The sequence below is a fragment of the Cyprinus carpio genome, chromosome A24 (assembly GCF_018340385.1).
Source record: "Cyprinus carpio isolate SPL01 chromosome A24, ASM1834038v1, whole genome shotgun sequence".
Taxonomy (NCBI): Eukaryota; Metazoa; Chordata; class Actinopteri; order Cypriniformes; family Cyprinidae; genus Cyprinus; species Cyprinus carpio.
The window spans coordinates 22,203,860-22,217,409 of record NC_056595.1 but is presented as its reverse complement, the minus strand read 5'-3'; the positions used below and the strand labels follow the sequence as shown (position 1 = coordinate 22,217,409).

At 36.5% G+C, this 13,550-nt stretch overlaps 1 protein-coding gene across 3 annotated transcripts in view; it reads right to left on the bottom strand.

The window, feature by feature from the left end:
• The window catches only part of LOC109101681 (potassium voltage-gated channel subfamily C member 1-like), a 51,162-nt gene extending 39,095 nt beyond the window's left edge, over positions 1–12,067 (bottom strand). For all 3 annotated transcript variants that reach the window (XM_042714711.1, XM_042714712.1, XM_042714713.1), the window contains exons 1-2: positions 11,610–12,067; positions 1,266–1,935 (exon numbers count right to left, since the gene is read on the bottom strand). In XM_042714711.1, coding sequence (XP_042570645.1) covers positions 1,266–1,935; positions 11,610–11,734 — 795 coding nt within the window. In that variant the 5' untranslated portion in view covers positions 11,735–12,067. The remainder of the gene's footprint in view (positions 1–1,265; positions 1,936–11,609) is intronic.
• Between the last annotated feature and the right edge of the window lie 1,483 nt (positions 12,068–13,550).

Genomic DNA, 13,550 nt, shown 5'->3' with positions numbered 1-13,550 from the left:
CGTTTGCACCTATAATCATTCAGTTTCAACTTTTCCAAACACAAATTTTATGAATGTTCTTTTAACATTCAAAATGTTCCTTTTTAATGTTTTTTAAAAAAGTTTTTTCTTCAGCAAAAACATTGAGGGAATGTTACATTTTATCATAATGCAAACATTATGGGAAACTTACTTTTGAATGTTCTCTGAATGTTTTGAAACAAGTAAAGTTTTAAAAAAATGTCAGATGAACATCCAAATAAAACTGTTTCAGAAAAAAATGTTCCTTGAGTGATGCATACATTTTTGTGCTATAATGTTTTGAAAATGTCATTAAAAAACTGATAACTTTGAATGAACAGTATATGTTAACATTACTGAAAGAATGGTCATTCATAACTTTGAATGAACCTTATCAGAAAGTTATATGAATGTTCCCTTTTACCTGGGAAACTGGGAAATATAAGTTAGTTAAGTGGGTTAACAGTAGTACATACTATGGATTTGTAAATTCAAAAAAAGTGTCTAAATCAGTAAGTTCAAACTAAAGGGCACAATCTGGGATTTAAACCCAAAACCTTTCAGATTCCAAGATATTTTACTGAGGCTCATCACCTTATGCTAACCCAGATAAAAGTATGTTCTGTTTTAATAAAGTTCACATTAGGTTTTTTGTTATTTTTTTATTTTTTTAGGATTTTTGAACATTTAAAATGTCCAGGTTTCAAAATGTTTTTTTAAACTTTTCTTCTTCTTTTTTTAATGCAAACGTTAAAGTTTCATTATCATTTTGCAAACAATACAGGAATGTTACTTCTGAATATTCTTTGAATGTATTGAAACAAGTCGTAAGTAGTATTGTTTAAAAAAATATATGAACATCCAAGTACATTTCAGAAAAAAACGTTGAGTGATATATAGCTAATGTTTTCAGAATGTTACTAAAGACTTGGAACTAACATCCATACTTTGAGAGAACCTTGATGAGAACGTTCCCTGTTAGTTAAGTGCGTAACAAAAGAATATATACTATGGATTTGTTCATTCGAAAAAGTGCCTAGATTTTCTAAATCATACGCTCAAACTCAAGGGCATCTGGGGTTTGAACCTAAAACCTTTCAGCCAAACTAGTCAATGCGAACAGTACTTTGAAAAATAAGGGTCTCGAATCAGGTTCTAAGTTAATGGTTTCAACGACATATCAGCCCACCACCACGGGTTAAAGTAAGTTACCGAAGCTCTAGACTGAGGAGCTGTCCATGCGTAAAGAGGTGCTGAACACTCACCCGCGCGTATTTGGACGAATAGGGGTCCTCTAAGAGCGCCCAGATCCGGGGTTGCCACACGCGCCACCAGCCCACTTTCCTGCCGTCCTCCTGCAGACAGAGCCGCTTCAGGTCTCCGTCCCCCGCGAGCGCCGGGTCGTCGTCCGGCACCTCCGGCTCGGGCGTCTCGAAGCTGTCCAGCGCCTCCTCCGCGTCCCGGTGCTGCCGGTAGTTCATCCAGCAGCACGCCTCCACGTCGGTCTCGTCGATGCCCCAGAAGGCGAGCTCCTCCTCGAACAGAGGGCCGCACACGTCGTTGGGGCAGTGCAACTTGCCCGTCCGGTAGTAGTTGAGGATGAACGAGAAGACGGACGGGTGCCGGTCGAAGAAGAACTCGTCGGACTTCGGGTCGTAGTCGAAGTTGCTGAAGGCGTCCGGCTCAGTGAGCCACGACAGACGCGTCCCGGGCAGCGTCTTCAGGGTGCTCCGGTACGTCTCGTGCCTCACGCCGCCGCAGTTGATAACGATTTTCTCGCTTTCCGACGGGCAAGTCATGTCGGCGCTGTAACATGCTTTGTTGGACGACTTGTTCCCACCCTTGCGCCCTTTGAATGAGGAGACACACACCGAATTGAGCATAGGGGAGGGAGAGGAGGAGAAAAAAACGGAGAGGGGAGGAGAGAGGAGCGGTCTGCGGGGGGACAGGAGGGAGGGGGGAGAGAAAATGGGGAGATGTTTAGTAAAGGTAAAAATGGAGGGGATCTTGCACATCATACAGGGGTCCCGCTACTGATATGCCAAAATACTGCAATGACATGAAGGTTGTCATGTGAACTTTTGTGTTTTTGGCTAAAGTTGCTTCATGCGTTCGGGTGATTGACGCATGTTAATCATCAGTTTGACATCAGCATCAAGAATTTCAATGCATGCATGTCATACACTCTTCAAGATAAAGCTTCCAAAAGGAGTTTTTTTGCAGTTATGCTAGAGAAGAATCATTTTAGGTTCCCAAAAAGTACCTTTCAGTGAACAGTTCTTAAAACAACCATTTTTTTCTTAACGTGAAGAACATTTAAATAATCTAAAGAACCTTCTTTCACTATAAAGAATCTTGGATAAAGGTTTTTCACTGAACCATCAATGCCAGTAAAGAAGCTTTATTTTTAAGAATGAAGGTTATGTACAGTATTTAATCACCTTTTCCCTTCAAATGTTACTATTTCATGCAGTCCCTGAATTAATATGAGGATATACAGTACAAGCTGCATATGAATAATACTTATAAAATATGACTGCTTAAAATAGTTTTAGAGGTGGCCTCTAAAACTGCAGGACTTCCCAAGAGTATTTTGTGTCAACTATTCATCTCTAAAATGATCAAAGCATATCACATATCACTGTTATGGAACCGTTTGGTGGATTAAAAAAGGGTTTTGAAATCATTTTGAACACACAGGACACAATAAACAACAGGATCATAAGATCAATAGTCCCTTAACACAAGTTATCCGAAATGAGATTTACATTTATTCGTCTAGACGATGCTTTTATCCAATGCTGCTTGCAAATGACAATAATGCAAGCAAAAGCGATTAATATGTGAGAAAAACAAAGTAGAGCTTCTAGACAACAAAAAAGAATGCTAGCATTTGAGCATTATATATCTGGCAACCAAAAAATTATTAATTATTTCATCTCAACGCGTAAAAAATCACAAAACAGCATTTAAATAAAAAAAAGTGATTAACATTTTAAAAGTTAATGCATGAAAATTAAGATGTATTTAATATATATATGAATGTAACAGCATCAATAGCCCGTGCATGTCAACTACATATACTATCTATCAATCTCTCAATCAGGCATATTGCTTTCAAATGTCCTTTGGGCCGCAAATCATGAAGCAATGCCACTGCAAGATGCAACTGAGGGTGAGAGACTATTGCAAGTGATTAAAATTCTATCTGCCTCTCTTTCCCTCCATCTCTCTATCTCTTTAAATGAAACGGCTAATAAGTCAAGAGCTTCACTGCAGCTTCATTGCATGGGGGAACAGAAGCGAGAGAAAGAGAGACAGAGAGAGATAGAAAGGTGCTCATTATGCACACACAGCGGTACAGCACTGTAGCCCAGCGTCACCGAGCAGGAGGGGGTGGAGGGAAAGAGAGAGAGAAAAAGAGAGGGCGAGAGAGGTTTGGAGAGAACAGTGCAGTTCTGCTGCAGTAAAAACCTGACTTTGTGCATCCGCTCATTTCTTCTCTCCCTTTCCTCTGTGTGTTACTGTAGAAAAGAGCTCTGTTTGAAATGCTTCTGATTTATTTGCTTTTAAAATATTAGCCTATTTCATTCCATTTTGCTCTCTTTCTGATCCTATCCCGTCTCTGTTTACCCCCCCTTACCTTTTCTCCTCCTCTCTTCCAGCAACCCCCCCCCCATCCCTTGCTCTCCAATTCCGCATTAAGGAATCGCAATGCACTGAGAATGACTCTAGAGTCCAGCATCAGCATCACTTACTTTTCTCTTTTCTACTAATGTACATCACCTTCTTTAAGCCTATTCCCTCTTCATTCCATTTCACAAGCACTTTATTCCTCTTCCATCAGTCTTTTTGCCTCTTTTTTATCCATTTTTCCTGTTTTATCATTTTGCTTTAACACTTTTTGCCAGCTAGAAACTAATTTCGTCCATTTTCTGTTACTTTCTTTTCTGTCTATTCTATTTTTTTGTCTAGGCAGTCTGGAGAAAGTTAGTCAGGTCTATGAGAACTGCATTTAGACAGCTTGAGCAAGAGGGAGATAGAAAGAAAGTCAAGAAAGAGGATGGAAATTTTAAAGGTAAGATTTTATTCACTTATAGCAACTGTATACAAAGAATGCAATGGAAAAACTCTCTCAGTCTAGTTGTGGTGCTGATATTTAGAATACATTGTTTTGGTAAGTTTAGCATGCTTAATATAGTATAGAAGTATAAGCATTAAGTTATGCACACTACACTGAAAAAAAATTGGTATAGAAACTTAGAAATTGCTAGTAACTTTCACAATTACAAACAACTGTCAGTATCACATTGAATTAAACATGAATTCTTAAAGAAGAAAAAGCATTTTTTTGTCAAACGCTCCAGAAATCTTTGTTTTATGTGCAACTTTGCAAAATCAGTTTCTAAAGCGTGGATAACTTGTTTTTAAACTTTTAAACAGAAGATCAGTTTAAACCTCTGACTAGTTATATTGTTTTCACTCTTAAAACTTCATGTGCTCCAAAAGAGAGTCTTAAATTAAAATATTGTACTTGTCCTTATAAAAACTAGAAAGAATAAAACAGAATAAAAGTGATTTTGTTGCGTATATTCAGAGCTTTCAGATTAATGCATGTAATGCACTATAAAAATAGTGAGTTTAAGGCTGTTCAGTTGCATAAATATGACTCAGAGTGCATGTTAATAAAATAATGTGGTATTTAAATGATCCCAGAGGATGGATTATGAAAGAAAACAATTAAAAAAGTGAGATAAGCGAATGTGCATGATGGGGGAAAAGTGAGAAAAGATGCCACAGAGGTCGAGGGGAAAGATATTTGTGTGAAAATGTGAAAAAAAGCTTTTTGCTGAAGAAAAAATAAATGCAGACTCAGAAGTTTGAAGTGAGCTGATATCAGCAGCAGTACTGCAGTGCTCAGAGAAGAAAGGATTACTGAAACTTGGCAAACAAAAAGAAAAGATGATGTCAAATGAGTTAAGGGTATAGAGAAAACAACAATTGGGCACAGTAAAGTATATTCAAATTATGCATAAAAAAATCTGACTTTCATCTGAATCTGAATTCTCAGAATTGTGTACTGTTAAAAAAAAAAAGTTGTAAATACAACAAAGATTATTGAAGTATGTTTTACACTATTTTAGTCTTTCTACTTAAACATTGCATGTTTAATTCAATGTGGTACTTGCTGATTTTTTATAACTAGTTGTGTAATTTAGAGTGAAAATTGTTTCTACACCAATTTTGTGTTTTTAAGTTTTAAAGAATAATATGAGGAAAATACTAAAAATAAAGAAAGTATTGATTAAATGAAAAGGAATATAAATGTGCATTACTTATATATATATATATATATATATATATATATATATATATATATATATATATATATTGCTGAGTATATATATATATAAACATGCAAAAGTTAAAAGAAAAGGTGCTGAGGAACTGATAGGGTTAATGTTTTACTGTGCTGTGTGTGTGTAAAGCAGGCAGCAGAACTGCTCCGCAGCAGTGGTGACGTTTTACTGCATTTATTTATTTCCATTTTTTGTAAGGGGGCTCACAAAGAGAAGGTGAGAAAGACAACCAGAAAAAGAGCAGAAAGGCAAGAAAAAACAGGGCTTGGAGATCATGTGAACAGCATGAGAAATCCTGACACACAGCGTGAGGGAGACAAGGTATAATTACCCGCGCATGTGCGTGTGTGTGTAAACGCATGTCACACAAAACCTGCGCAAAATAAGACAACACACTGAGAAGTAAAAATGCTATTAGCACTGAACAGGAAATGGAAACTGAAGGGGGGGGGGGGGGGTAAAAGAAGGAGAGAACGAAAGGGGTGAGCAGTGAAGGACTGCAGTGACGCTAATATACATTAGCAGTAACACTGCAGCAAGAGGGAGGGGGAGGGAGAGCAGAACAGATCAGAAGAGACCAGCAGAAGAGAGAGGGGGAGGGGACGAGAGAGAGAGAGAGAGAGAGAATTTAAAAGACTGGAGAGAGTGAGTGACTTACGTTTCTGTACTTGGCAAAAAATAAAATGGAAAGCCTGTTCATGAAAGAGAGTGAGAGATGGGAAAGGGGGCTGGAAAAGAGGAAATACAAGCCAATGAAATGGGTAAAGCAGGAGATGCGAGGATGAAATCAAGCCAGAAGTCATGCGTTACAGTGATTTTATCATGAGAAATAGGTGTTCTCACATGTGATTTTAATGTTAAAACATTGTTCTCTCCAGTCTAATATGCAAAAACAACTAAGGAATCGCATGGTGATTTCCCTTAAAAAAAAAAAAAACATTGTGAATTTGTGCTGTTTATTTGAGCATCACAGCCAGCCCAAAACAGTTACACTGACTCAGCCAATGGAGTGAGTTTGGGGCAGAGAGGGGGCGTGTCAGATGCTGTTTGCACAGTGGTCCTGTGAGGCACGACATTTCGTTCCACTGTATGTCCACACATGTAACGGAATGACAATAAAGCTCAGCTTGAACTTGAACTTGAAATGGAATACTGTGCAGTGTACTGTGTACTATTTTTAGAAAGAAATATGTGAAATAGCATCACTTAAAAATATTGTAGACAGGGTGTTTTGGTGTGGACTAGTTAGGGGTATCCAAACTCGGTCCTGGAGGGCCGGTGTCCTGCAGAGTTTAGCTCCAACTCGCCTCAACACACCTGCTTGGAAGTTTCTAGTATGCATAGAAAAGGGATCTCCAACCCTGCTCCTGGAGAGCTAGGGTCCTGCAGACTTCAGTTCCAACCCTGCTCCAACACACCTGTCTGTAATTATCAAGTAGCCCTGCATACCTTGATTAGCTGGTTCAGGTGTGTTTGAATGGGGTTGAGCTGAAATCTGCAGGACAGTAGCTCTCCAGGAGCAGGGCTGGAGACCTCTGGCCTAGAACGACCTTGATTAGCTGGACCCTTATGTTGCCCATATGACTTACTTTCTTCTGTGGAATTTATATATATATATATATATATATATATATATATATATATACATACATACACACACACACACACACACACACACACACACACACACACACACACACATATATATATATAATATATATATATATATAAATTCCACAGAAGAAAGTAAGTCATATGGACAACATAAGGGTGAGTAAATGATTTTAAAATGCTGGTCTTAGTTGGTTTGAATTATTTTCCCAAACCTGACCAGGCAAAAAGCCCAAAACCTTGATAAAACCACCAACAGATTAGCCTGACCAGGCTGGGAGACCAACAAACCAGTTTAGGTTGGTTTAAGATGCCTTTCTTTTTCCAGCAGGGCAAAAAAGAAACAAAGCACAGGTCATGAAAAAAAAAGAACAGAAAAAGAGACAAAGCAGATGTGAATATAAGTTGCATGATATGTATCCCACCACCACAGTAGTTCCTGATCTCTTCCCCATCTCTAAAAAGGCTGGCAGCCCTTATCATGTCTCTGTTTGGTGCAGTGGAGCCCCATCAGGCCATAAAGGGAAGTGCAGCGATGCAGAGTGCTAGAGTCGCCTCCCCTTTGCAGTGACACACACACACACACACACACACACACACACACACCCAGACACACACACACACACACACACACACACACACACACACTGTCCCGCGTCCCTCTCCAAACACATCTGATCTGTACGCCAACAATTTCAACCATTCTATCGAGACATTCATCAAAAACACACACCGTCCCACGTCTTCCTCTCGCTCTCTCCCTCCTTCAAAGGTCACAACATCAGATCCACTGATGCAGAAAGAAATATAGCATGAATGGGCAGATAGAGAGAGAGAAATAAAAGGATATTTTTCCTTCCAGTTAGAGGTCTAACTCTTGCATGCATTGGGTTTTATTGATACCAAAATACTTCAGCAATAAAACCCAAAAAGAAACGCATTCACATCACAAAAATCCTCTCGGATAGACAGAAGCGTCACGTGATGCACTGGTGCTGTGTCTATTTCTGCAGCTGTGAACACATCTCAGACTCTGATTGTGTGTGTGTGTGTGTATGTCTCACATTTTCATTCAGCGCTACAGACTGCAGTGGAAAGACTCCATATTGTCTGCTTCAGCAGCTGTGTAGAAAAGTGTTTCCTTCCTTAGGGGCAAACTATGATTCTGAGCTACCTGTGAGCACAAATAGCAGCCCATTATATTCCAAACAAAAGAGCGCGCTACTGTGCCATTGGCTGCCAGCAGAGAGCCTTCCTCTTTTTGGAAACGTGCTGCACACTAACCTGTGTATGAGATATTATAGATAATGGACTAGAAGTAATGCTTTTAAAATACAGGACTAAGAAATTAGAAAGCCTCTGGTCAGAAAAGGGTCAAATGGAAAACAACAAAAGAATGCAGGAAAGTATATAAAACGGAATAATAATGGAAATTCAAAGGAAGGAAGGAATTACATATTTAAATACAAGGAAACTAAAACAATTCTATTCTGAAATTCAAGAATTATTTGTAAGATATAAACTTTATATATAAATTGTTTTAAAATAATAAAAAATAAAATTATATTAATCATAAAAACTTAATTTAAACATTTTGTGTGGTTGAGAGAATAGTAATCCTAAAAATAAATAAAAAAAAACAAATAAAAAATAAATAATATTTTGTAATGTAAAATATTTTTAAAAAAGGAAAAAAAAATGTAATTTGCTTTGGTATTCATATAGTTAATTATTATTATTATTATTATTATTTTGTGGTTGACAGAGAAGTAATAATTCTATATAAACACAAAGTAGCACAAAAAATCGTTTAATTAAAAAAAGAAAAAGAAAAAAAATCTAAATATGCTCTGGTAATCATAAAAAGTTAATTTAAATATTTTGTGTGGTTGAGAGAAGAATAATAATCATAAAAATACAAAGTAGAATGTAAAATAATCAAAACAATCTTATCATGCTCTGGTAATTACAAAAAATTTAAATTAAATATTTTATGTGATTGGGAAAATAATAATAATCCTAAATAAATTATAACATAAAAAAAGTGTTAAAATTTTTGCTACCAATTTAAATTTCAAATGTTTTAAAATTTAAATCCTAGTTAAAAAATAGAAAAAATAATTTACAAAAGTTACTGCAACTTAAACTGGAGTATTTGAAGTGTCATACCTCTGTCCGTCAGTGGCAAACAGACACTGTGTACAAAACAGAAATCTAAGCCTGCATAACCAGAGACTGAGACATTACGAGAAATATGAATTGAGTGAGAGGTCAAACTTGCTAAATGAGGGAAGTGTTTCGTCTTACAGCAAGCGTAACCCCTTCCTCACCTCTGCATCTGAGAGCTCAGCTCTTTCTCAAGTTTAACAGCAATTACAGCAAAGAGAGGGACAGAGAAACTATTAGCGGTAAGAGCACAGAGATGAGCACAACGACATCTTCATGTGATAGTCAACAGACACATCATAACTTCACAAGGACCGTCCTGACTGAAATATTGCAGTATGGGACTAGGTTCTTTAACTACTGGAAACATGCTATAATAGAAACTTAGGAGATAAAAAAACATTCAACAAAGTTTTAATGTGGATTAAATGCTTCTAAATAAAACAATTTAAAAGGTAAAAAAAAAAAAAAAAAAAAAAAACCTAATTCTGATAGAAAAAACAAAACAAAACCTTACTACTTAATTTCAGCATGTATTTCACTGCCATCTACAGTACATACACTTCACACTGTCTATCAATCTGCCTTAAAATCAGGATAATAACAGACAATATTTTACAGATACCAATGTGAAATATGGAGCTAATACTTCAAAAAGTATATAGATCTGATATGTTGCTTCAGAATATATATATATATATATATATATATATATATATATATATATATATATATATATATATTATATATATATAATATCATATATATATAACCTACAGAAAAATATTGAGAGGAAACAAAACAGAAAAAAAGTAATGTGCTAATATGAGAAGATAAAACAGGACCTGAAAGCAGAGGGAGAAAAAAGATAAGCACTGAACTGTCTGATAATATAAAAGTTAGGTGTCAGTAAGATTTCAAAAAAAAAAAAAAAAAGACAAAAAAAAGGATGCACTAAATTGATCAAAAGTGTCAGTAAAGACATTCTTAATGTTACAAAAGGTTTCTATTTAAAATAAATGCTGACTTTTTTATTTTTATTTTATTTTTTACTTTTTGTTCATCAAAGATTTTTGAAAGACATTGATAGTAATAAGAAATGTTTCATGAGCAGCAAATCAGCATATTAGAATGATTTCTGAAGGATCATGTGACACTGAATACTGGAGTAATGATGCTGAAAATGCAGCATTGCATCACAGGAATAAATTATATTTTACAATAAATTCAAATAGAAAACAGTTATTTTAAATCGTAAGATTTCCCCATTTTTCTGTATATTTGATTAAATAAATGCAGCCTTGGTGAGCATAGAGACTCTTTCAAAAACATTATAAAAATATTGCCGACCGTTACAGCAATTCAATCTCACTTATGACAGTCCAAACAGACTAAAACTTGAAAGCCTAATGATTTTGTGTCCTTTTAACTGTTTGTTTACAGAATAACAGATAAAAGTCAGAGAAAATAGGGAGTTAAATTGAAATACTTAAGCTACATCAATCACATCAAGTCCTGATTAACCTACTTTAATTCAATCAAGGGCAATCCTAGCATCTGAAACCGTACCTATCATTAAACAAGCACATCATTTTATATTATTGTTTTGTATTGTATTAATAAAAACTAGCAGACATTCTAATAACATGTTCCTATTAGCTCAATGTGTGATTTTATTTGAGAGCAAGTGCGGCTTCTGTCTAACTTTGAGGAATAAGGATGTATTTTGCATAACTCAATAGCAAGTGTCAGATCTTTCAATTATCGACTGGCTTTTCGGTTTCTACAGCAATCATACCAGATCACTGCTCACTGAGTTCAACATTCATGGACGGCTCTTTAATTATTTACACCGTATATAAATAAAACCTGATGTATCCCATTTCAGCCTTCTTCCATGCTTTTATTTCACGAGTTCACACAAGCACTGCTCTGTTGTCTGTTTCTCTCTGTCTCCGTCTCTCCCTGATTACTCATCCCTGCAGGAAAGAGATGACACTGGTGACTGCCTTACACTAGGGCCAATAGGTGAAAATTATCCATCGTATTCCACCTTTGAATCCGCATAAATCTGGCTGTGTGTGGATATCCGCTCAAACAGACCGTGCAAAACATGTGGACATGTATGTAGTGTGTTCTGCATCTCATTTCACACACCTGACATCCTGCACGAATGCTGCTCGTGTTATTCCACATGACCGCTGATGTAAGAATCAATGCATGTCACCATGAACGCACCAGCATTAAAGCAGCACAAAGCAATACTTGTTGAATGTTGTGAAAGAAATGCCCGCCCTAGTTTACCAGAACTCAACCATTAAACACGGGAAACATATGATACATAGACAGAAAGAGAGTTTATTTATTTACAATAACAGAAAATTGCATGCAACAAACATCACACACAATATACAGACATCTAGTGCACTATACAGACACAGTGTAGACATCTATACTAAGCAGGATACTCACTTGACCTGGGTTGAATTCAGATCATATGTTAATCCATAAGAATAACCCGATGCTTTTCTCAGATCACGACATGTATGCTCCAGTTTTCCACGGCTGATAATTAAGAGAGTAGTAAGTAAGAGCATTAACACTAATGCAAACCACAACACACACTCTGTAGTGTGTCACACCTTCCTCCCCTTCATAGGCAGCTCGCACAAATAATTTCACCGCCCTGGTTTAATTTGGCTGGCGCGCGCACAGGTTTTCAGAAAGATGCTGAAGATGATGCGGATGATGACAGGTGCTGATATTTCCCCCGTTTTGAATCGCCCTCCTGATGTCTAACGCAAGCGGTTCATGTTTCAGACAGACGCCACACACACATTCGCGCGCGCACACACTCTCACGGCTCCTGGCGGAACTGCACCTTGCTCATTTATTTAATTATTTCATCATTTTTTTTTTTTTTTCTGTTAGATGTCACGCGTGGGCGGTGGGAGGACTCACGCGAGCGCGGTAGGTGATTGTGACGTTGGAGCTGGTGGCGCTTCATACAAAAAGGTGTAAAGAAAGCAACTCACAGACATGTAATAATATGAAATATTTTTATATGTATTAAAACTGAGACTAGTCTTGTTCTGGGAAAATGCATTTATTTAAAAAAATATACTGTACATTTCTGTATTTTTTTTAAATACATAATATACATTAATCTTAAGTATACTTTTTTACCCATTATAAAAGGTAGGCGACCGCCAAGGGGCCCCCTAATGCTTTTCATATAGGAGATGCGCATTAAAGCGCGGGACACGCGAACGGTAATTTCGTCTGCGCGTCCGAATATATCTACAGCTTGTAGCAAATTTTTATGCCATCTAAAGCTGACTGCCGCACGAGTCAGGTCTGAGTTTTCTGAAGCAACCGCTTTCAGTTGATATGTTGCTTCTCTACAATTTTCATTTTACAATGAAATCAAGTATAGCTGACCACAGCACAGCTTTGTCTTCAAGCTATCTTATTTTGATTTTTATGGACGATTATATATTTTTGTGCAGATTGCAATGGGTCGCGTTTCAGTTATTTCATATTCATCCCCTTGTCTTATAAAGTCAATGAAAACTTTAGCTATTACGTATGTGGCACAGAGAGGCATTATTTTTAATAAATAAAAATGTACATGTGTTCAGAAGTGAGCTTGTCATGCGAAAATTTTTTGTAAAAGTGCTCCGTGCAAACAAGTACTAGTCTGGTTTTTTTTTTTTTTTTTCCATGTGTCTAATAGACATGAGCAAGTTTTTTAAAAACATCCTATGACCCATGAAACATGTCTACTATTCAAAAAACATTTATTGCATAAATTAATTTTGGCATTACAAAAAAATGCCTTAAAAGAAAGTGTTACAGGTGTGCATATTGACACAGAACAATGAGTTTTTAAGATATGTCAGAGCAAGATATTTTTCAGTTGAGGACAGCTCAAAAATGCATCATTAGTCTGGGACTAGCTTAAGCCCTTGTCTGTGAAACCAGAGAACAGATAAAAAGTCGCGATTATTTAACTCAGTTTATATTTTAAATTGATTGACAGCCCTAAGTTAATGACTAAAATAAAATAGCCTTACGCTGGTAACTCACATTTTCATTTTACCCTGATCCACACCGGCGAAACACTGACGTGTTGAATGTGCATTTTCATTCCAGTGAGAACCAATGCGAATATTCACTCACATAAATCTGTTTTTAAATAATAATAATAATTTATACTTTATAAAGTGTCGGTTGTGAGGTTTATCATTTTATAATTTTATTTTGTTTTATTTTAAAACTACGGTGAATCAATTGCTCGAGCTCATTAAATAATAAAAGTACTCTGCTAAGGTAAATTAAAGAATCCCATTAGACATTGTAGAAACATCTGTGGCACCATTGTGCACTGTCAGCATGTCACAACAAAAACGG